Source organism: Mercenaria mercenaria, chromosome 15 (assembly GCF_021730395.1).
Source record: "Mercenaria mercenaria strain notata chromosome 15, MADL_Memer_1, whole genome shotgun sequence".
Classification (NCBI taxonomy): Eukaryota; Metazoa; Mollusca; class Bivalvia; order Venerida; family Veneridae; genus Mercenaria; species Mercenaria mercenaria.
In genome coordinates this window covers 20,657,290-20,684,365 of record NC_069375.1, presented here as the reverse complement: position 1 = coordinate 20,684,365, position 27,076 = coordinate 20,657,290, and the positions used below count along the sequence as shown (strand labels likewise).

Genomic DNA, 27,076 nt, shown 5'->3' with positions numbered 1-27,076 from the left:
GACTAATCTATTTGCTTTGAAACAATTACACTGTATCTCAAAAGATATTTAACAAGGGTCACCAAACCTCATAAGATTGTCATTTAGCATGGGAAGTTGTGTATCTGGTGTTTTAGCTGTTTTTACACAGCCACACTAGAATTATTGCCCTTGAAATAGCCAAACTATGTATGAAAAGGGCGTAAAAGTTTTTGTCGCATGTATCTCAAAAATCATTTGAACAAAGATCATGAAATATTATATGGCTATATCTTTTAGCAATTGAAATTGTGAATCTGGGTTTGTATTTTAATTTCACTTAGCCAGACCAAAGGTATGACACTTGCCTTGGTCAAATATATGCATACAGGGCATACAAGTTTGTATCTCATGTATCTTAGAAATAGTTGACTTGAGAGGATTATTGCATAGCGTGTGAAGATGTGCACCTGATGTTCTCGTTGAAATTAGCTCAGTCATAATGTTCTCGTTGAGATTAACTCAGTCATAACAGTGTTATGGCCCTACACTTAATAAAAGTACATATTAAGAGCTTAAAAAATTGTGTTGCATATATCTTAAAAAAGTATTTGACCTGGAGTCATGAAACCATGTAGGAATATTATTGATTATTGATTATTTATTATCAGAATTTGCGCACCTGAGTTTTCTTTTGAAGTTCCCGTCGAAAGACCAGAATTAATAAAATATACGAAAAACAGTGCTTGTTTTTAACTCAAGCATATCAATGAAAAGATCGAGTTTATCATTTATTAGTGAAAAACTGTTGTGTGCTATTTTAACATATACTCAATGTCACCTAGACATCTTCCAAGGACGTCTGTTAGAGATCATGGTTTCAATGTCACCTAGACATCTTCCAAGGACGTCTGTTAGAGATCATGGTTTCAATGTCACCTAGACATCTTCCAAGGACGTCTGTTAGAGATCATGGTTTCAATGTCACCTAGACATCTTCCAAGGACGTCTGTTAGAGATCATGGTTTCAATGTCACCTAGACATCTTCCAAGGACGTCTGTTAGAGATCATGGTTTCAACGTCTGTTAGAGATCATGGTTTCAACGTCTCTGTTAGAGATCATGGTTTCAACGTTAGTTTGGATTTGGATTTGGATTAAAGTTGCCGATACCGCGACCTAAGCCGTAGTGGCTGTTAAGACCATTTGAATAGTGAAATCTTATAAACTGTGGTGGAACTTCTACTATCGTTTTCAGCTCGACTATTCAAAGAGTAGGTACAGCTATTGGACTCAAAGATAATCTGACTTCGCATTTTTACAAAATTATGCTCCTTTTTCGACTTGTTTTTTTAGCTCATCTGAGCCATAGGCTCAGGGTGATCTATTGTGATCGCTCACCATCCGGCGTCCGGCGTCCGTCCGTCCACATTTTCCTTTAAACAACATCTCCTCCTAAACCAGCAGGCCGATTATGATGAACGTCACAGGGATGTTCATTTGTTGGTCTTCTTTAAAAATCATTCAAAGAATTGAATTCCAATGACCAGCGAAAAACCTTCATGTCCAAAACCACAGGTAATAGGGATTTAATATTTGGCATGTAGCATCCTCTAGTGGTCCTCTACTAAGATTATTCAAATTATCCCCTAGGGTTAAATATGGCTCCGCCCTGGGCGTCACATTGTTCACATTGACTTATATAGGGAAAAAATTGAAAATATTCTTGTCCAAAACCACAAGGCTCAATATTTGGCATGTGCCATCATCTAATGATCCTCTATAAAGAATATTTAAATTATGCCCCTGGGGTGAAAAAGCCCCGTCCCGCGTAGGAAGGGTCTCAAGTTTTACATAAACTGTACATGTCATCCAAATTTCAAGGCTGTACCTTAAACAAACCTTGACCTACTGACCTACTTCTTGTTTAAGATACAGCCTTCAGTGACCATAAATGTGACCTACTGACATTCTTTCTTGTTTTTTAAGATACAGCCTTGAAATTTGAATAACGTGTACTGTTTTGCACACCGATCTTAAAACTAATTTTCAGTGATCATCAGTGTGACCTACTTATCTACTTTCTTGTTTTCTAAACTACAGCAAAAGGATTTGGACCACCTGTAATATTTGTTTTACAGATTTCAAAAGTTATCTTGCATAATATTTACCTTGACCCACTCTCCTAGTTTTCTTGTTTTAAAGCTTTAGCTAAGAAATTTGTTCAAGCAAACAACTCTACTCAGGTGAGCGATATAGGGCCATCATAGACCTCCTGTTTTTGGTTAAGCTTTTGTATGTAAACTGGTAACTCAGTAACCACTTACGGGAATGAATTGAAACTTCGCACACTTATTCACTGTGATAAACTGACTTACACTGCATAAGTTTCATAACTCTATTTTTTTTTTTCAAAATTACGCATCTTTTCTGACATAGAAAGAAATTTGTTGTTAAGGTTTTATATGTAAGCTAGTATCTCAGTACCCACTAATTGGCATGGATTGAAACTTCACACACTTGTTCACTGTGATAATTTGACTTAAATTGCACAGGTTCAAAAACTCTACTTTGTATTTGTACAAAATTTTGCCCCTTTTTAGACTTAGAAATTTTTGGTTAAGTTTTTTTTTGTAAGCTGGTACCTCAGTTACCACTTAAGGGAATGGATTGAAATTTTACACACCTATTGACTGTGATAAACTGACTTACACTGCACAGGTTCTATAACTCTAATTCTCTTTTTTACAAAATAATGCCATTTTTTACTTAGAAATTTAGTGGTTAAGGTTTAATTTGTAAGTTGGTATCTCAGTACCCACTGATGGGAATGGATTGAAACTTCACACACTGTCTTGTTCGCTGTGATGATCTTACTTTCTGTCAGGATACGAGTTATATGACTCAGGGAAGTGCCTAAGCCTTTAGTATCTTGAACAATGAAATGGGTCCAATCGCTAAGGGGACTATGTCTTAAACTAGCTGACAAACGATGTAGAATGTTCTTTGTTAAAATGTAGAGTTGGTGAGACCAAATATCTCATATCATAAAATTTTCCTCTGGCTACCTTTGCCTAAATGATTCGTGTACCAATGATTCGTAAATGATTTCAATATGAGCCAGATAATTTCAGGGATCAGGCAAATCATTAAATGTTTCAAACTAACATTCTTCAATTAATAATGATTAGCTCAAACCCGTATAGGCTGGAGACTCTATACTTTATTGTAACGCACGAGTTCAGTTTTCCCCTTCTCTTGTTCAATGGTTGGTCTGTTTACTAACATCAGACATTACCTACCCCAAAGGGTGATGACATAGTTTATTAGGGAGCGGCCATTGGACTTTTTCATGTAAGAAAACAGCGATTATACACGAAATATATATTTCAGTCATGTTTAATACAACTAGTACTTGTCGGGATTTGTAAAGTTGCTCGCTTAATCACCCATTTTTATCACTTGTTTATAAATGCAGTCTATTTTAGTACAGAGAACTACTACTTTTCCTTTTGCACCGTTTTATCAGTGTTTAGCAGCGTGTGCTTAGATATAGTTGATGATCATTCGTCGTATATTGGCATGTTTTTATTTGCTTATTTTCTTTTAATTGTCAGGTTATTACTTATGTTGTCTGGAGATATAGAGGAAAATTCCCGAACCGGACATTACCGATGCATGCTTGTCTATATTTTATCAAAACAGAAGAAGTATAAGAAAAAAATTTCATTATATTAAGAACAACTTCTTGATAACGATATACTCTGTTTTACAGAAAGTAAATTATATACTGATATTCAAGAGTCCCTACGTCTTGACGGTTTTGACAAAATGTATAGGAGAGACAATACCGCATATTCTGGTAGTTTTATGGTTTATGTTTCGACAATGATTCACTCAGAAAGATTATATGATCTAGAAAATATTTTACCGACTTAAAATAGAGGACGAAACAAAGACTTATTTAATATGTAATCTTTACCGACCTCCACATTCAACTGTTGAACTCTGGGATCGCATCAGTATCTGTTTTGATAGGGCGGTAGAGATATTTTTTTGTTGGATTTAACGTCGCACCGACACATGATAGGTCATATGGCGACTTTTCAGCTTTAATGGTGGAGGAAGACCCCAGGTGCCCCTCCGTGCATTATTTCATAACGAGCGGGCACCTGGATAGAACCACCGACCTACCGTAAGCCAGCTGGATGGCTTCCTTACATGAAGAATTCAACGCCCAGAGTGAGGCTCGAACCCACATCGGTGAGGGGCAAGTGACTTTACAGTGTTTACATTCAGGTATATATAATACTGATAATACAATAAGTGATCATTTTGGAATATTTGCATATACTGCAGAATCTGGTAAAAAGCGCATATTCGAATGAATATAAGTGCATATCAAAAGAAAGCGCATACGGCCTTACCGTTATTCCGTATGGGAAAATAAGCGCATGTCTTGCCCTTACCGGAATTTTGTCTCGAAAGTAGGCGCATATCCGATTACTGGTAAACAAACAACAGATGATATGCAGCAAAAAGACGTAATTAACGGTATTTTACCGTGATAATTGTTTATCATGAATACATGTGATAGAAATTGTTGACTTTTATAAAAGATGTGGGAATCAGTACAGCACATGCAAGGAGTTTAATTATAGATAAATACTCAATAAAAGGAAGTAGTTCACAGCGCATGTCCATATCTATGTTGTACTTTCGTTTTCTCAACCGCGTAAGTACTTGATCAATACAACTGCACTGTCAATTTTTCAAATATATTAAAACTAGGCGCACACGGCTTGTCTATAAGCGCATATCAAATATAAGCGCATAGTTTTGGCTTAAGTATAAATTATTATAAGCGTATACGCTTATTTACCAGATTTTACAGTATTATATTTAGTTATCAGACTAACTCTACCTTCGAACGACGAAAATGGAATTATAAAAAAAGCAAATTTCAAACTTTTGAATAAAAAAATAGTAAAAGTGACTGGTCGTTTTTAGAAACAACAAATATCAATGAATCAACTACAAAATTCACGGATACCTTTTTAGATTTGGCAACGTCATGTATACCAACCACTATAGCTACAAATCGACGGCGAGATAGGCCTTGGTACAACTTATATTAGAAGTAAGGAGAGTTTCAAAAAAGCGCGACAGACAAAAACGTAAAGCTATTATCACAGGGAAACCTAATGACTGGAACGGATATAAAACTCTTAGAAACAAGTTTAATAACATGATAAAACATTCAAAAGAAATATTCTTTGATAATATAGAATTTACATTAAGTGACGTGAATGTTTCGAACCCGCGAGAATACTGGAAATGAATTAGATTGTTAGTCAAAGAAAATTCTTCAAAATGCAAATGCCTACCTTCTTTACGTAAACTAATTGATTCTCTTGCATTCACAGATAAGGATAAGGCTGACACATTAAATGACTTGTTTGTATCTATTTCTACTGCTGACGACTCAGAAGCTACATTACCACAACTGACAAGTAAAACAAATAAAGTAGTAAATGATATAAAAGTTACTGAGCAAGATGTAGTTGATGTTCCCTCCAATCTTGTTGTTAACAAAGCAAGTGGGCCTGATAAAATAAGTCATTGAATGTTAAAGGAAATGTGTTTTTATTTGCAAACCATTGACAGGTTTAATGAACAGATCCTTAGAATTGAATATGTATCCTGAAAGTTGGAAAACTGCAAACGTTATGCCATTATTTAAAAAGGAAGATAAAGCTACTCCTTTGAACTACAGACCTGCGCACTCATTAGCTGTCTTGGAAAGGTAATGGAACGCATTATATTCAAATACTTATCGGGCTCGGGCCTCTGCTTTTTTAATATACGTTAATGACATTTTTGATTCTCTTTCTAGTATAACACGATTGTTTGCCGACGATAGTTTTTTACCAGTTAGTTCCAATGACATTAACTACATCTAGACAACGGTAAATACAGATTTGAATGTTATATCACGTAGGGCAAAACAATGGTCAATTAAGTTTAATCCAGCAAACACTGAAGTTATGTATCGTATCTTTCACTAGCCAAACAAAATCGCAGTTTACCGACACTTTATTTTTAAGACACACTTTTATCCTTTGCTGATAGACATAAACATTTAGGGGTTACTTTTAGCAATGATGGACCATGGCATGATCATTTTTCAAATATAACTGCACTGGCAGCAAACTTAAGCGAAAAATGTAGAATCAAATATATGTATATATTTCTTACTTAAGACCTATTATTGAATATGCATCGATAGTTTGGGGCAGTTGTACAATTTACGAAAAAGATCTATTAGATAGAATTCAATACGACGCAGCGCAAATTGTAACAGGTCTAACTCAATCCGTATCTATAGAAAGGTTACTTCATGAACTAGGCTGGGTTTCGTTATCAGACAGAAGACAGACACATGAATAAATTAATATTGGTATATAAATATAGCCGTTGAGAGTTACCAAATTATTAATTGAACAATTTCCAGATACTGTATTTGAAACTAACACTTATGACTTAAGAAACAATGCAGATTACGCTACTGTGGCACGTCGGCTACAAATTTATGCAAATTCTGTTATACCTTCATCTGTCAATCTTTGGAATAACCTTGATCGGCAGATACGCAACTCCGATTCTTTATCAGTCTTCAAGTACAAGTTAAAAGAAAAATTCAAACCACATTAAGTACCTTCTTTTTTCATTTCTGGGGAGAGATTTCCACAGATCCATCACGCACGAATAAGAAATAAATGCAGCGATCTTAATGCAGACTTATTCACAAAACCACTTACGAGACACCTCAGTCTGTGAATGCGGAAATATTAAGAAAGATGCAGAACACTATTTCTTTAAATGTCCCATACCGAAGAATATTCCTACGGCCAATAATCGGTAGATTTTCTATATAGAAATAAGAAGGGTATGTACACATTTTACTTGATAACAAAATTACTAAAAATAAGAAACCTTAGGTGCAAAAATATTAGCAAAGTTCAAATGTGTTAATATCTCATACACGCGTTTCTTAAAAGCAATTTTGTTATATAAAACCATTGATATGTAAGCTTAGGTGCAAATGATTTTCTACCCTCAATAAATTTATCTTTTCAATAGTATTTATTTCACTTTTGTAAAATAAAAAATTGATACGTTCCCAGACGGATCATTTCCATTGATTTTGAAGAATATTTAACTTCAGTGAAAAGTTGTTGTTGTTGCATCATATGCAGACGACATATTAATGTCGCGTGAACATGCGGTATCGTGATCAAAAGGTAAAAGTAAATGATTTAATTAGTTTAGTTAATTTATGATTGAATGTTTTATTCGACACAATGAGTGTAAGTTTTAAATCAATTTTACTTCGTAATAAGTCCTTTTGTGTTAATATCACAAATTTTACAACATAAGAAATTCAATTAAATATTGCAATTAATATCCTAGTTCTAAAAAGAAAGAAATGCGTATTTCTTATTATGTTGTTGTTCTTACCTTTTTTTTTTAAATTTTAGTTTAAATATCAGTGTCAGTTATGCCAATTACAATGTATGTCAATTAAATAAGAAACGAGAAAGGTTTCTATCGGCCATACAATGTTGAAAGGCTTATCTGGAGAAGAAAAAGTGAGGAACGCAAGGTATTTACATAAAAACTTTGGTATAAATTTTATTTTTAGTTATTAGATATTAAGTTTCCAAAACTACGCAGCGCAGCGTAACCATTTAAAAACGAATAAAAAATAGATAATAAATTCAAGGTCAGCCTAGGTCAAATTAAAGGCGCAAATTATGTCCAGAAGATTTTGATGTACAAGAATGTTTTTGTAATGTAAATAAAATATCTGCATTTAAAACGAAATTGATTTTCCACCAAATAACTTTCATAAACAATAACGGCGGTTTTAATAAAAACTAAAAATATATCATGATAACAGATAAATTTTCCATGAATTAATTTGAAACTACCACACCAAAAGTGTGTTTTCATGATATCAACTAACATTGTATGAAATTAGGAAAAAATGACCATTTTTTGCTTTCATAATTTGAACTGGTTTTTTATGATTTTTTTCAGTTATCATGAAAATAGTCATTATGAAACTTTCATAATTGATTGTACATGTTCAGTTTAAAATGATTTTAAATGAATATCATTTCTATACTGTAATCTAAAAGGCCTAGATCCACTACTAATATACAACTCCCATATCTTAAAGGCATAGATCCACTACTATATAAATGTAGGCCCCCGAATCCAATATACAACTCCCATCTTATCTACTGCTTATCAGCTATTATGTAACAGTAGCTGATTAGAAGGCAATTAGCACAGCAGGGGTCCCAAGTAGACCATGAAGATGTGTGCAGTGGTGTTAAAAGAAATTAATTTTCCTTTGCTGAATGTGGAATATTCAATGTTAATAAAGATAATGATAATATTAATAATAATATCATTTTATTATTATTATTATTTCATTACATAGATAATATTCAGTTTAACCGAATTAAGGTTAAACTCTTTACTCGGCAAAAATGACTCCCCTTGTACACTATACCTTCACGTGACCAGGGAATTCTGGGTCAGGTATATAAACGCCCGTCTCGCCAGATTCCAGTCTTTTCGATTCTGAGTCCACTGAACGAGGTAGAGTCATTGATACTTTAAACAAAAATTTTAGTTTAAAAACTTACTGAGCTTTACTGAAGGTTATGCCATATAATAGGGGAAAAAGTTATATGTTTTATAATACGGCTAACTGAGCTTTACTGAAGGTTATGCCATATAGAAAAAAAAGTTATATGTTTTATAATACGGCTAACTGAGCTTTACTGAAGGTTATGCCATAAAGAAAAAAGTTATATGTTTTATAATACGGCTAACTGAGCTTTACTGAAGGTTATGCCATGTATAAGTTGTCTTATAATGTGATTATCAATATAATAAATAAACAAAATATTTTTGGGCTATCTTACTAATTTATATATATCCAGCCACCCAAAAGCCCAAAACTGCATTTGACGCCCCCATTTTAATTAAATTCAAATCCAAATAAATAAAAAATAAAGTGATATATACAATTTTGGCTAAAGGGCTGCTGAGCTTAAAGTGGAGGCAGCCAGTCCGTGTTTATTAAAAAAGGGGCGTCACTTTCAAAATTATAAAGTGATGTTATCAGTTGCCATATGCTGTAAGGTGAATGCCGGCAACACCTTTTGGCTTTTAAATACGTAGGTCCCCTAGAATAGTATACATGCTTTTTAACTCTGTTGTCAGGTTAAATAGCCTTGAAACATCTTTACATGTTCATTTTAATTAACAGAATAGTTTCCTCTTAAGTTTTGCACTCGAATTAACTGTCCACGATGTAATAAGCATTAATGATTTTCCTCCCTTTGCGCTGCAAACCAAATATGGGTCTAGATAATTTCGTTAAGCGTCAAAGCGATGGATATTTGTTGCTTATATGATACCGTCTTTTATTCCGACATTAGAAGTTTTGAATATTCACTGTGAGGGAAATGACCTTAGGCCCAAAAATTACAACGCCAGAATTAACATGGATGATTAAAAATATGCTATTTCAGTGGTTAGGGATTGTTTGTTTGGTCTAAGATTCTACCGAGAAGTCTTTGCGTTATATTCCGCACTATGCTGCAGCAAACAAAATACGAGCAAAAGTTAACAGTTTTCTGGGAACTTACTTCATAAAAAACGGGGGGGGGGGGGGGGGGGGCTTAAATGAAATTCCCCGATATGAATCAAAATTTTTTTTCCTGGGATATGACATTATGGCTGACGCTATCTCGGGTGATGTTTATATGTTCCAACTGGATAGTGAACAATTTTTCCCAACACAGATGAGACATGATACGGCTTAACCCTGTCCACGGAATTTATAATTGTTTACTGATTAATAAAAAGGCTACATTAATGTGGACTACAATGTTTTTAACCGGAAACTGGAAATATCCAAACTTCTTTTAAGTTGTTGTCGTTGTGGTTATTTTTATTTATTTATTTTATTTTATTTTTATTCTTTTTATTATTATTATTTTTCGATAACTTTCAATCAGTAGTATACGTATGTTGCATAAAATTGTCATGACTTTTTGAAGGCGTTTTATGATATTCCGCTTTTGGCGGAAGGTTCGTTCGTTCACTCTCTCTCACCTTTTTGGCGTTTTTAATATCATAAAACTCTTGCGATCGTGGACGAGGCAAGAAACAACGTCGACTCATATTGAATAATTTCAATTCAAGTTTTTACTCAACTGCATTTATTAAGCTATATATTTACTAGTAATCTTAATCCAGTCATGACAATTTTGTGCCAATCTTTAATTAAATAAAATATATATTAAACATTTGTATTTAGTCATTTTTTGCTGGGTAATATTCAGTTTAACCGAATTAAGGTTAAACTCTTTACTCGGCAAAAATGACTCCCCTTGTACACCATACCTTCACGTGACCAGGGAATTCTGGGTCAGGTATATAAACGCCCGTCTCGCCAGATTCCAGTCTTTTCGATTCTGAGTCCACTGAACGAGGTAGAGTCATTGATACTTTAAACAAAAATTTTAGTTTAAAAACTTCCCTCCCAACCCTGCCCGTTTTTCTCGTGTTTGTTTTATATTTGCAGGATATCACCCATCGTCGTGACTGGAGAGAGCTGAAACATTTGGGTTTACAACCAGATGCTTTGAATCCTAATGACGAACAAAGCACAAATACAAAAAGACTGTTTTAAACATTTTTCGCCGGTGTCGGGACAAAGTTGTGTTTCAGCGTTTTTAATATCATAAAACTCTTGCGATCGTGGACGGGGCAAGAAACAACGTCGACTCATATTGAATAATTTCAATTCAAGTTTTTACTCAACTGCATTTATTAAGCTATATATTTACTAGTAATCTTAATCCAGTCATGACAATTTTGTGCCAATCTTTAATTAAATAAAATATATATTAAACATCTGTATTTAGTCATTTTTTGCTGGGTAATAATCATTATCTGATTACTATTATTATTATCATTATTATTATATAGTATTACAAATAAAATAATAAAAGATATGGATATAGTAATGATATCAAAGATAATAATGATAATTAATCTTGGGCATAATGAAAACTCAATGAGTTCTTTGTGTTAACAAAAAATATCTTATAATATTATAATTATAATGAAAAAGGTCATACCGATGAAGGTGACCCTTCCATTATCTTTATATAGAAAGCTTTCAAAAAGAACAGGAAAATGATTTTCTAATATACATGAAATTACATGTAGGGTTTCAGAAAACCCATGTCCGGAGCCCGGGGGCTACCAGAAAATTCTGTCGGGCTACTAAATATTTTCAGAGCGTGCCCGCCGGGCTACCTTAAAACCCTATATCGAGTAGCCCGGAAATCAATAATTTAGTCTTCATGCATAACTTTGACAGTTTCACATAATCCAATTGTTTATCGAGTAATACACTCCGGAGGCATTAACCATGTTACGACCTGTTGTTAAAGTACTGTCAGTAGGCAAACATCTAATCGTTTTTAATCGTACCCGGAGGTATTTAGACTGATACAAAAGCTTCCAAGTTGCTGACCCGTAGTGTTCAAAACAATATGTAAACCAGTCTTGAAATTAAAAAATAAACATCCAGGTGATAATACCCGGGGGCAATAGATATCGACATCGCAATGCCGATCACCAGTTACCAATACCATATAGCTGTTGATATTGCATATAAAACATTTAATAAGTATGTATCTATCTTGAACACAACTTATTTTGTTACATTACTTATTTCAGGGGAGTGCCGTCATTAATGTTGGTACAACTTGTGGCCCAACCCATTTGCTTATTACTTGTTTGTTTTAATGTGTTATATGTATAATGTATTGCATGTTCTAGATTTATAATAGCAATAAAATATGTTTAAATCTTAGCAGACGTGAGATTTGATTGTTGCTATTTATAGAACTTCTTTCTGATTCGTCCAAATTTATACATATAAATATATATATTTACACATATAGCATTTTACAACAAGTACTTGCTGTAACAAATATCTGGTTCCCTTTAACTATTGTATATGACATAATAGTATATAATGTGTGATGCTGGGATCCAGCTACCAACATAATGAACCCAAGTCGGTCACAAATGACCCAGATCCTATTATTAACAACAATTCAACAATAATCATAGCAATGATAGTATGAAAAGAGAGTCAAACACTATCTGTGCTTATGTATTACGTTATCAATATATCAGATATACAAATTATTCTGACACTTGCATTGTACAGGTTCAATATCTCTATGTTACTTTTTTACGAAGTTATGCCCCTTTTTGAATTTGCAGTTTTTTTGTAAGCGGGTATCTCAGTACCCACTCTACGAATGGATTGAAACTTCACACAATTGTCCATTGTCATAAGCTGATAAATATGCATTGTACACGTTCCATCAACCTGATTTGTATTTTTACAAAATTATTTCCCTTTTTCAACATTAATATTTATTCAACTGACAATGCTGATGAATAGTCGAGCGTTGCTGTCCTCCGACAGCTCTTGCTTGTTATGAGTACCTTTTTATAACGTTCCAGTTTTCTTATGCTTAGATTCTTGATTAGACATGATTGTGTATGCTAACTTAGACAATAGGCGGAAGAAAACATTATTGAAACATTAAGAACAAACATGACTTCTTTTCTGACCTTGACACTATTTGTCGTGATATGCATAATATATATTATCTTAATAGCGTCACTGAATTGTTTGGTATATTTTACATTTATGTCACAATTTTCGTGTTTCAATGTTTAAATAGACTTCAGAGAGTAGTTACATGTATAACTATCGTCACAGCTATCACTTTGAAAAGGGGCAAATGTAAACCAGCTTTAAAACAATAAAGAAGTAAATGCAAACTTCAACGTTCTCTGCAACAGATTTTATCATCAGTTTACCTATTTTGGATATTTGTTATTTAATAACTCAATTTGTTCTTTCAGTAAAAGATACTGTAAAATTTTCAACGACTTAGAGATATCAGTTGTTGAATCAAGAAACTACAAATTCAAAATAATACCGTAAAATATGATATAACGCTTACATATGGGACGAATCGCCCTTTTTATTATATTTGAGAATGATTGCTTCATGTTCCTTAAGAAAAGAAAACAATATTGTACAAGAATTTTTCTAAAAACATGTACAAACATAATCATTTAACGTATCTGAATTGCGTTTGTATGTATTACTAGAAGTTATGTTCAAGAAAACAAAACACTACATTTTTGGAACCTTTAGTCTGCTGGAGTCTGCACTGTTCGCTATTCAGTCAGTAAATGTTCAGTGAATATCACTTTGAAAAGTACGTGGTACTGCCCAAATTGAATGATTGACCAGTCCATTTTAGGAATTTAGCAGAGTAAAGGTTAATAAAAATTAGCACATACAACATATACAAGTCATCTTTGCTGAATTTCATTCATTATATCCAGGTCTCCTTGAAATCATGTAATCTTGGTCTGTAAGTTAGTGTGGCTCTAGAAAATACGTTGGACAATATTTACATGTCTTTGCCATCGCTTTGTTTTAAAAGGATAAAGAAAAAGATTTAAAGTCTATTATCGGTAAAATCTAAAAATTCTTCCACGTTTCGCGTGAAAGTATTCTCGTAACTTTGACCTTTTGTTCTCATTGGTCCAAGTGATTTCAAAAGATTCTTTTTATTTATTGTTTCGGTTGTTTCAGTGATATCTTTTAACAATATCATGTTACCTAGCAACCAGGTCAACCAATTCTATTTAAATTCATATCCATATACAAAGTCACTAAAAAAGACATGAAAAAGAAGGCTGTCTTTCTTATTATACTTTTATTTGTTGGTTTCAACATATTTTGTAAGTCTATTAAACATACTTTTGTAATTAAATTTTAAATTGCAGCGAAATTTGAAAATAAACTACTAAAAATTGCGGCTTGACACAATATGGTGCTATTGAACCTTTTCTGGCGAGATATGTAACGGAATCAAGTATATATTGGCCAAATGACTATCATAACGTTCTTTTTCTTAATTTTAGAAAAAAAGCAGCCGACAAGTCTACTGTCCATCGGGACAATTGTATGATAGACTTGGAAAATGCAAGTACTTGATCAAGATTTGGTACGATCAGATATTTCAAGTAAGTCTCAATCTAACGGCAGAAGAAGATGTGAGTGTGATCGGAGTTCTACATTGGAATAACATCAGTGCACTTAAGTCACCGTGGCCGAGAGAATGGCAAATTGAAAGAGTAAGGTATGACAAAACTAATTTCCATAAGAAAAACACGCGAGCTGAGGTCACGTTACGACGTAAAACATCTGCGATACGTGCGACTACTCTGATAAACACTGTAAAGAAGATGGTAAACCAAGAATGGGATTTTGAAGTTAACAAAACAAAACATGTTCTGAAGTCAGATTTTATGATCCATGGTCTTGGCATTCTGAGTTATTCGTCTGATTTCATTCGTCTCGGAAATAGTACTATAGATATATCTTTTCCAACTTATACAACAATATATGACATTTCTAAATCTTTGACATACAGGCCATTTTTAAGGATCAGTCATTTGTATTTTTGTAAACAAGTTGAGTTAACTCCTTCTGAATTTATTTTGAGCGAACATAAATTGGCACTTTTCCATATCAATACGCAACGCGTCATGTCCATTCAGGAGTTTGCATTGATAGAGAACAGTGAGTCCAAAGACTTCAGCGCAAGGATATGTATTGAGAACTCTGGATTTGCTAAGGCCGGTCATTCAGCAGTTTTCAATGCAAGGTCTTTTTGGGCATGTTCTCTGCTTGGTTTAATTTTTCTGTCTGCTTGTTGATGTAATAAAAACTAGATGACGTGTGTTTTTTTTTTTCAAATAAAACCATGTACATTATTATTGAACGCAGGCATTGTCGGAAGAAAAAACTTATATACAATGTTGGTGTTCATTTGACCGTGTTCTGTTTGACTCAGGGTATACATGTATAACTTCGTCACACTTCAGAAGAGGGGTGTACTTAGAATATCAACTAAACTTCTCGCACTGAACATCATTCTATTGGATGCTCTTGATTGTATACCAATTGTTCTTTCAGTAAAAGAACCTGTAAATGTTTTCCAGAAAGACGTGTTGTCGCTATCGGATAATACCGTGCAAAGTTAAGTAAATGGACGTATCGCATAAGAGTTATTGCTAGTTAGCAAAGAAACAATATTGCACAAGAATTTTCTAACATGGTCATGGCTTTATTCATTTAACCGTATCGAATTGCTTTGTGTTGTACTAGATAGAGGAAAAAACACTCGACCCTGTGGTGCCTGCGTATTCATCATAAATGGCCTTTATTCATTTGATAAGTAGTGTATCAATGAATGAATGGCCATACTAGGTTTAAGATTTGGTTAATAATAATAGACATACAACATGTAGACAGGGTAATCTTGCGGCATTTATAATTGAAGCTAGTTCCTGAATCATGTAATTTTGGTTGAAGTAGTGTGCTCTGAGAAACGTTCATATTGTGGTCCTTTCCAGGGTTTGTTTTTAAAAAAAAAAAAAATTAAGTCATACAAAATCTAAAAATTCAGGTGAAATTTCGTAACTTACCTTTTGTTTCATGCAGTGTTTCAAAAGAAAAGTTTGGTTTCATTTTTTCTACGAATAGTTACTGCAAAAGTACAATATAAAAGCTATTCCATATACAAACAAAAAAGAATTCTAAAAAGGAACGCGCTGACAATTTGTTTCTTTTATTGTGGTTATAACATATTTGTGCAAAACATCTTAAATCCCTCCATGCATGAATTGAAGAAATACTTCGGACAAAGTCACTATGTATTGAACCTTTTGGCCTTAGTGTACCTGACCTAAGACTATACCTGGTCTATGCTACATGACATCGTCTCTTGTCTTAAATTTTTGGTGCCACAGTCTACTGTCATCGCTATTGTCATGAAGATGAAATGCTACTGACAAGTGGTTAATCAATTTTGTATCCTTATCTAAGTGAGACGATTGACCTTGATGGACTCTAGACCTGGTTCTTGGCATAATCACGTGGCCGGGTGGTAAAGAGTAGGTTGCAAATACATGTATATAAAAACACCCACTGCATCGAACGAAACATCTGCTCTGGACAACTTGTTTTAAGAAATATGAAAGAAGGGGAATAACAAAAAAATAGTCAAGTCAGAGTTGATTGGTCTTGCACAGTTATGCACATTCTCTCGAATGTGTTTTCTATCAAGTATATGAATTCAAAGAAAGCAAAATCCTCAGTCTTTTAGTTTTGTACCGGGAACAATGTTTTTAAGCGAAAATAATTGGGCATTTTCCAACAATAGAGCCATGCCACGAGTTTGATTGTTCTTGACCTAGCACTTCCGCAAATGTTGGCTCTGGATCAAGGTATTGAGTTTTCAATGAAGTCCTTTCCAGTTCTTGGGTTAATTTTCTCGCTTGTTTTAAAAAACTAGGATAAGGGGTATAATTTTCAAATAAAAGCATAGTAGAGTTATTATTGCGCACACTGCCACACCTTATACAATGTGGTTCTCGTGTTAGTGAACGTTGAGTCAAATTCCAGGTCCGGGTTATCCCATCCAGGCACGAAATTTTGAAGTCAATATGTTTAAAGGGCTGTACTCTAAAAAGAGGCGGTCGGTTATTGTTGCTATACACTGCACTTAGCAAACAGATGTCTATCCAAGTGTTATAAGTTAGACGACAAGTCCATCAGTTCTTTTGTAGGAGTTATGCTCACGACAATAGATCGTCTGTGCGACGGAGCATGAAACCGCCCACGCAGCGTGCTATAGAAGGCATTTTTTCTAATATCCCTACTGTTTTGGTCGGTAATAATATAAATTATACGAAACGGGTTTTATGTAAGTGTCCCTTGATGAAATCTATTGTATACTATCTTTTCTCTTCTAGACTTTTATTTTGAGATATAGGCATATTACAAGTTACATATGAACCACGACGTGCGATTTTGGGCCTTCGGACGTAATTTTAACGACGTCAGAAATACGAAAAAAATCGATCCTTCCGTAAATTGATTGATCGCACATGCTACTAACATAATCATTATATTTAGTGCTAAAACTGAGAAATGTAATTAAATGAGTAAGTTCATAAACATTTTTTTTTTTCTTTTTTGATTATGCCAAAAATGTTTATTTATCTTTAGATTGCTGTAAATAAAGCCAACTCCTGGCTCGCTTCTTCATTACTTTTGGTAACGCAATTTTCTGTTGTTTCAATTTTGGAACGTAAATAAAAACTAGAAATGTCAAAAAAAAAATAACAGAAATTGTGTTCCTGGCTGGTCACATGTCAGATTACCCCACCCACTTTAAATGTGAATATCTATAAAAGTAAGTCAAAACTGGTAACAGTAACACTTGTTAATGAAACTTAATACATGTAGGTATATTACCACAAAATATAAATAAAATTAAAAAACATTGTGCGCAGACACCTAACTGTGACCCCCCCCCCCCCCCCCTCTATCCCACTTTGAATAATCAGTTTTAGTTTAAACTGACTTTACGTCCTCTGACGCAACTTCCTAATGGGTCAGAATCCCCCATAAGTAACCCACTAGCACAATACCTCGTCCCGCATACAATTAGTTGGACTAGAAAAGGCTAAAGCAGTTGAATACCTGAACATTTTTGAATCACTAGTAACCCCTACAATTCTGATTACTTGATTAAGTTCTCAGTTCTAATAAAACTTAAAGCAAAAAATTGAAGTCAGTTGAGCATTTGCAGGTTGGGATAAATTCAATATCTGTTGATATTTTTTTTTATTTGGGTAAAGTAATAGATAAATACTTACATATATGATTGTATAGTGATCTTTTAATTTAATTTGCACATTGTTGTTGTTTGCATAGTCATTATTTTTATGAAATTTTTGAGTACTTACTGCCCTCATCACAGGATGAGGCTGTGACGGACTGTTGGCAAACTCTTAATACTGCCTAACTTCATGCATATGCATAGCAAGTACATATACGTTATTTGCTCAGTTGGAAATTAACTGTTCATTCATTCATTCATTCATTCATTCATTCTTTCATTCATTGTATTTATTCATTCAACATATCGATCACTCATTTATTTACTTATTAATTATTTTATTTATTTACTTATTTAAGATTCATTCATTCATTATATTCATTTATTCATTCATTCATTCACTCTTTCATTCATTGTATTTATTCTTTCATCTTATCGATCACTTAGCCCATTTATTTATTTATTTATTTCAAATAAATTTATTCACTTACTTATTAATTCATCCGTTCGTTCATCTTGTCATTCATTCATTCATTCATTCATACATTCATTCATTCATTCATTTATTTATTCATTTACTCATTCATTTATTCACTCATTCATTCTTTAAAATAGTTCATTTGTTCAAAGAACCATTCATTCACTCATCCATTCATTTATTTTCTCATTCAATCATTCATTTGTTCATCCATTCACGAACTTAATCAATATTTTCTTCATTCAGATACATATTTGTATATATTTTTCTATAAATTCTTGCGATATTGTTAATTTTCACAGTCATTTCTTTTATCAGTCGGTAGTATACTTTGTGAACAAAACTGGTGAATACATGTATACTGGTATAAATTAATGTACAATTCATCCTTCTCTAGAAACCATTTACCTTTACCTACAGACAGTTATTGTTACAATGAAACTATTTTGTTTATTATCATATATTATATGTGATTTTTGTCTTTGATTCAAACTTTTTTTTTTGTATGTTGATAGTAAAGAACGATTTTTAATCATTTACCCCGTACTTTTCTTTATTCTATAGATGATCTTTAAAATTATTCTAAACTGTTTTAATAATACCTAACATACACTTTAAAGATGTAAACGCGCTTACCTTGGATCTTTTTATTTTATCCATCACTACATGTAATCCTAATAATAGCCATTAAACACTATAAAATCCAAGAAATATCAATCATGTATAATGTTCAGTGTCTATAATTAGTAGGTGGACTCTAACAACCACTTTTCAGAGTATAAACAACGCTGTGTATGGTAGAATTCTAGAAATTGTTGTTAACTGTTTAAATATACTATTAAAAAAGGTTTTGTGTTTGTTTCATTGAACTATTTGCATGGTATCTTGTATTTTGGTATCATCATTTATGATTTTCCCTCTACGTTTTTGTATGTAAACAAATTGATAAAATGACATATGTTTTTCCTACTCTTCTCTTTCTCTTTCACTTTTCTTCGTCTTTCGAGTCCAAGCTTCTTGGGTGTAGCATTTCAGGGGTAACGTTATTTTGTTTTGATAACCTACCTGTCGCCAACAAACCAATTATGTACTTTTTATGTCTATACCCTCATAGACAGAGAATAAGTTAAGTACATACCGTGCGACAATAGGTTTATTTTATAACGGCATTCAAAGGTTCTTTAAAACAGATCATTTTTACCGTTATCCTCTAGAAACATTACTGAAAGTTATAATTTATTTGTCAATTTATGTATCTATAATACGAAAAGTGACCCGTTTTATCTACTGGGATACTAGTTTCATTATATGCTGGTAATCTTGTTACAAACGAAATTGTTTTCAATGTGTTCGATAAATCGGACATGTTATTCCAATCAATGAATCTACAATTTTGTTTCCTCTTAATAAAACTTTTAATGTTATCTGGTGATGTCGAGTTAAATCCCGGACCAACTGACTTGGTAGAATGCGCTCTTTCTGTTTTTCATCAAAATATCAGAAGCATTCGAAATAAATTAGAGTATATACGCGATAACTGGTTGGACTTTGATGTCGTCTGTTTCACAGAAACACATTTGGATAACTCAATCAGTAATGACATATTGAAAATGTTAAACTTCTGTGAAATTCATCGTAAAGATAATACATGTCACTCGGGTGGACTTTTAGTATACGTTAAGGATCATTTAATATCTAAAAGATTAATTGAGTTAGAAAATAACTTACCGGAATCTCTTTGGATTGAAATAAAATGCCGAAATGAAAAATACTTAATTGCAAATATATATAGACCACCAAACACAGGTGTTGAATTTTGGGACAGGCTAAGTATTTGTCTTGAAAATGCTTTTCAAAAATGTGGTAAAATTCTGTTAGTAGGGGACATTAATGAAGACCAGCTTAACTCTAGTAATCATAAGTTTCGAGACGTCCTCTTATTAAACAATATGTGTAATGTTATTTTGGAACCAACAAGGGTTTCAGCTAATACAAGGGTTTCAGCTAATTCATCAACATTAATCGACCCTATTGCCATCTCTGATGCGGATTTACTTTTACATTCCGGTATTTTTCATACCCCGAGGTATATAAGTGACCATTTTGGCACTTTTATTTACATGAAGTTTAATTTACCCCCATCTGTTCCTTATAAAAGACTAGTATGGTATTATAACCGTGCAGATTTCGATAAACTCAACGACTTGATAATTGCAACTGATTGGTCATTTCTTGATTGAAACACAATCGATGAGGCTTCCGAAAATTTTAATACTAAATTTATGGAATTAGCATGTATCTGTATTCCGTACAACTATGTAACGATAAGGCCAAAGGATAGACCATGGTATGACTCATTCATTCGTCGTACTTCCCGTAAAAGAGACCGTCAAAAATCTATAGCTATAAGATCAGGTACAATTAATGACTGGAACGTTTATAAACACCTTCGGAATAAAGTAAACAATCTTAAAACACATGCTAAACAACAATACTATAATGACTTAGAATCTACATTAAGTGACAGTATGTATAATAATCCAAGGTCGTAAAACAATTAGTAAAAGACAACAAAAACTGTGAAATTATACCACCATCAAATGTTGATAATGATTGCAATGATGTAATTTATACGTCAGATACCGAAAAAGCGAATTGTTTAAATGATTACTTTGTATCTATATCTACAGTTGATGACTCACAAACAAAGCTTCCAGAATTTTTTCCCAAAAACTAATAACGTCTTACAGGATTTTTATATTCAAGAACAAGAAATTATTGATATCTTATTTTCTCTCGTTTTAAATCAATCATCTGGGCCCGATGAAATAAGTCACAGAATGTTAAAAGAATGTAAAGACTCAGTTTGTAAGCCATTTTGTATTCTCTTTAATAGATCGGTATCCGAAAGAAAATATCCCGTAATCTGGAAATCGGCCGTAGTTTAAGAAAGGTAATTAAAATAGTCCTTCAAACTATAGACCTATATCTTTAATCAGCTGCGTTGGTAAATATATGGAAAGAGTTATATTTAAACACATTTACAATCATCTATTTGCTAAGAAGTTAATTTACGAAAGGCAATCAGGTTTTTTACCAGGGCACTCTACTGTATATCAGCTGTTAGACATTTATCACCAAATCTGTTACTCCTTCGATAATAAAATCCCAACATGTATAGTTTTTTGTGACATTTCGAAAGCGTTCGACCGTGTCTGGCATGATGGATTACTTTGTAAATTAAAACAAAACGGAATTAATGGACGCATTTTGCAATGGATTGAAGATTATTTAAGTAATCGCAATCAAAAAGAGTAGTATTAAATATGATGGTTTTGAGTCAATTTAACCTCACTTAACCTTTAGTCTTTGGTCCGGACTAACCAATGCCGGACAATTTAAAAACATAGATTTTTAACTTTACTTTCGTTTTCTCGTATTTTCGGAAAACCTGGTTATAATTAACTGACATATTTTCTAAAAATGGCTATGTAGGAAACCACAAATTCAACCAATCAAAAGCCTACTATTTTTCTGCCAAGTTGGCAGCAAACTGTCATTTGCTTTTATTTTGACAAAATCTTTGATTAAACCAAATGAAAACCTCTAGTTTAACCAAATGAAGAAAACATATATTTAAAATGAAAAAAAACAACAAAAAAAAACAGAAGGAAACTTTGATAGAAAATGAATTTTTAAACTCCACACTAAAAACAATTTACAATAGTTTTGTCCTTACTAATTAAAATAATTTATAATAGTTTGTTCATTTACTCTTTGATTATTAACTTTTAGTATTTTATACAGTAAATCATACAACGGTACTTTGTCTTGTAACATTTTAATGAAAAATAAACAATAATATCCACAGAGTGTACTTGTTTTATCTTGATATTGTATGTTGTTATACGTAACCCCAGGTATATACTTAATTACTTCTTTCGGCGGAGGAAGTCCAAATGGGCCAAATTACAAAGTATTAAAGTAACAAACCCAATGTGTTCCAGGACCAACAGAGTCGTTCAAATTTATAATTCCACATTCAACCTTTTCTTTTGTTTTTGGTAAATTATTTCTACTAAATACATCCCTAAAGTTTTTAATTTTAAATTGGTTTACCCATTGTTCAATTTCAAAGTTAGAAATTGGTTTGTTTATAAATTTTATATTTTTTTGACTGTAGGAATTCGTCTGTAAGGTCTCCGTTGTGAATCAATCTGTATACCCTGGTCATGTCCCTTACCACTTAACAAAGATGTAATCTAAGGTATTCCTAGACTAGCAGCCAACATACCTAAAAACCCGCCTTCTTGTTTTTATTTTTGTGTTAATTTAATCACTCCAGATCCTACTAGTTGCTTTCTTTGATTAGGTGTAAGATATGGTGATATTATATTTCTCTTATCATAGCTACTGAAATCATACCATTTCCAAGTATTTTACTAACACCAGTACTGGCCAGTCCAGAAAGGGCTCCAATGCCTAGAGGGGCTGATATTTTTTGGAGCTATTTTTGCTGCCATTGGAAGAATTGTTTTTCCTAACAAACCAGCCAAAGCTCCTAAAAATCCGCCATTTTGACCTTGACTGGACATTTGTTTTTTCGAAATTGTAATTTCTAATCCCTTATTATTTGCAACAGCTTTTTTAATTTGATTAATTTGTGTTTTTGTTAAAAGTAAAGGGAAGTTTCCACGTAATTGTTCATGTTTTAATCTAAAAGTATGTGGAATTCTATTATTATAAGCTTGTGCTAAATTTTTCTTTTGTCCATCTGTAAGGTTAACTTTATATTCAATATAATTTGATGACATTATATATTTAAAATTTATTTTATTTAAACAATAACAAGTTCATTTCCAATAGTATTTATTTCAACTGTTTCCTCATACAATACAATTGCATAAACACGATATCTTGCAGTGGGAAGTGTATTTAATTTAGCTGTTAATGTGATATGCTTAGGATCTTCCGTTGTTACTTCCTTTTTATATTCCAAGTTAAAATGAACAAATCCAAAATAATTATTAAAGTTTGATCTATTTAGCAGACTTCCAGTAGTTTTTGTTATTTTGTTTATAATAATAATTAATTACATCATCATATATTCTTGATATACTTGTGTATTCTGTTTCTGGATAAAAAACACCATTACCAACTTCAAGACGACAGAAGCTCAAAGTGCAATCATTATCTGCTGCATTAACTTTAAATGTATCTAATAAATGTGGATTATGTTCTTGTGAATTACTTTTGTCATGTCGTTGTAAATAAACAAATACATGTTGTGGTTTTGTTACACCAGCTGTTATTCTAAAAATTGTATTAATCTTTTGTTTATCAGTTGATTGTGTTATCATTTCCCGAAGGTATGACCATCTTGCTTTTGTATATCTTTTATAAATTAGATCAAACCCAAATTCATTAAAATTAAACGTGGAACCCATAGAATTAATTTTGTTCCAATTACTCTACCAGCATCAGCAGCATTAGCTCTAAAAATTAATCATCATCATCTGTCAGCTGCAGTGTTATTTGAATTTGACTTGGAGGTAAAATATTAGTTTCTAAACCCTGAAAAAATGAATAATTATTTAATGGAATTTTAGCATTTACCTCTTTATTACCCTGGATTAATTTCTTTCTAATAGCAAACCCCGAATTATCAGCAGCAGCAGCAGTATCAGTAATATCTAAATAAATATATTCGTTTGATCCAGTTGTTCTTGCATAATCTTCAGACAATTCAACCAAACTCTTTACATTTATTACGTTGTATAAATTATTACAATCATATACAATTTTTCCATTTTGTTTAACCACTAACTGATCAATTAATGAAGCTGCATTATTAATTAGAGCAATCTGATCTCCACCACCATAATCATTACCATTAGCAAGCTTATTTACTTAAAAACTTACTTCAAAATAACCATTAAACCAATCAAAATATGAGCTTCTATCATTAATTGTAAAGTGATATCCGTTTTTTTGTTGCTTAACATTATTTCCCAAGACAGATATTAAAGCTGTATCTAATTGACTAGGAGTTAGTTCGTATTTTTCACAATTTTGTTTTGTTCTAAACATGTATATATTATATATTATTTTATTTTTTTAAAAATTAATCTGTTAATACGTGTATGCTGAGCTGAAGTTCCAGATCCTGACAATATTTTATTTATTCTCATATGAATATCCTCCTCCTTATTATTTTTACTATTATTCTTTTCTTGTAATTCCTTAGCAATTAAATTACCAACTGCCGGAGCAGGTTTCTTTTTGAATTTTTCAGCAATTTTATTAGCAGCTAAATTTCCGACTTCCGTTCCAACCTTTTTTGTTCCACTTTCTAGTGCTGCTTTTCCTGCTGTTTCCAGAGCTTTTTTTTCCAGCTGTGCTAATTGAAGATGCAACTCCACTTGAAAGCAATTTCGTTAAAGTGTCAAAAATACCTGTACCGTGTATGATTTCTTTTCCCGTGTGAGCATCAACATAAATAAATATTCCTTTATTTTTGTCATAAACTTTTTTGTACATTATATAAAACTAAAATTTATAATTTCATATTTCTTTTAAAATTAGTGTAAAACTTGTTTCAACCTCATTAAAATTAATTATTCTACCAAATACATCTGTAATATAATTTCTAATTGAATTTATAATATATTTATTAATTTCAGAATATCCAACTCTTTGTGGTTCTTTTGTAAATGGATAAGCTCTTGTTAAATCTGCAGTACTTAAAGCATAAATAATATCACTGAAATTACCATCAACAAGTGAATTATCAATAAGATCACAATGAATGTAAATTGTATCCACAGAGTTAGTTATATTTGGTGTTGTAGTTCCCCATTCAGTATTTCTCAATGCTTTTTTCTCAAATCCAAGCAATGTATGAAAATTTGACATTCTTAAATCCAACATAAAATTATCTGTAATTGAAATCAAAATCTTAAAACTACTTAAATCAAATTCCAAACTTATTGGAGCATTTTCTGATTTATTAAATTCAAAATCATCATTACTTATTAATGTTTCCCTTATATAATTATTAATATCAGCGTAACTGTAAGAACCATTTGTAAATATAATATCTTTCCAATCCTTACCATTATTATAACGAATTCTTTTATTGTCATATTCATCGCTAATATTATGCCTAGAGTATGTCATAGTGTTAATACTATCCAAACCAACAACATAAGTTTTATTTTTATCTAAAATTAAAGAACGACTAAATCTGATTGTAAAATCACTCGGAGTATTTTTGTTATCATTTTTAACTGTTTCAGAACTTAATACTATTTTTTGTTCCATTTATATATTCAAGAAAAATAATTTTTGTATAACATTTCATGTTGTTCTGGTAAGAGTGAATTCATTTTTAATAGTTCATCAATTATACTAATACCTTCATTTTTTAGTTCTTCATTATTATTTCCAGCATCAATTGAACCACAAATTAACTCCAAGTCATTAACCAATTCTTTTGGATTACATGGACAAACGTCATAACCTTGTCCCCTAATTACTTTTTTAAATTTCATAGATCTTTTATTGATAGGTAATCCTGATTTTTCTGTTAATTCTTTAAATATTTTTCTAGAATGAATTGAATGTTTTTTTATTATTGTTGTATCTTTTATTAATCAAATCAATTAAATCATCATCTACTTTAGTGTTAATGACTTCTTTTCCAGTTATTCTATCCTTAGCAACCAATTTGTTTTGACCATAAAGTTTATTTAAGTTAATAATTAAATTACCATAATGTCCATTTGGTGAAACTTTATATGAATTATGATATCTTATTCCTTTTCCAAATACCTCTGAGTCATTAATCATTTTTGATAAGCGTTCACCATATCTTTTAAGATTTTCTCTGTCTAATTCTAACTCCGAAACATACTCACCTGAAGTCATAGGTTTTGCATCTGTAAATTCAATTATTTCATCTGGTTCTTCTTTACTATATTTATTTATATCACGAGTACACTTCTTTAATTTTTCGGTAATCTTTTTTCTTGTTTTTATCCAATCATCTTTATCTTTGTTTATTACTAACTCTGATAATACAGGTAATTTCCATTCTGATAATACATTTTTATCGATATTTATATCTAAATTTGCCTCAAATTCTTCAGGAAATTCTTCATACTCATCCTCATCAGCTGTTTCATAATCTTCTAATTCTCTAAATACCGGTTCCTCAGTTATTGCCATCTTTTTTCTTCCACAATCTTCTAATTTCTTAAATTCATCTTCAGAAACCTCAACAGGATTACCTCCCCAATCTACTGAATGAAAATAAGGAGTCGATTTTAAAGCTTGTTGTTTTCTAGTTTCCTCTTGCATTCCTTTAGTTAATTCAGAAATACCTTGTGTAAGATCTTCTGATATACTTTTTGGAAGTAACGCTAATTGCTCCTTAATTCCAGGTAATGCTTTTAACTGACTTGATTATTGTTCTTTTTGACTTTCTATTCCTTCAGTAATTGGCTTATAAATTTCAGTGTACATATCCCGATTTGTAGCTTTTTTAATTTTTTCTCTCATTATTTCTTCTCTAAGAGCTCTCATCTTTTGCCCGACTAATTTTTTTCTTATTCTCATTTCATTAAGGTTTGATTGCATTTATATGATAATGTAAAATAATGTAAGATATTGTAAAATAATGTTAAATAATGTAATATTATATAAATGGAAATTCCAAATTATGATACAAAAAGTGATAAATCCAA

The 27,076-nt window shown here is 32.1% G+C and overlaps 1 protein-coding gene across 1 annotated transcript in view; it reads right to left on the bottom strand.

Moving 5' to 3' along the window:
• LOC128548726 (uncharacterized) overlaps positions 1–26,690 on the bottom strand; it is a 59,475-nt gene extending 32,785 nt beyond the window's left edge. The window contains exon 1 of the mRNA XM_053524110.1: positions 26,494–26,690. Coding sequence (XP_053380085.1) covers positions 26,494–26,690 — 197 coding nt within the window. The remainder of the gene's footprint in view (positions 1–26,493) is intronic.
• Between the last annotated feature and the right edge of the window lie 386 nt (positions 26,691–27,076).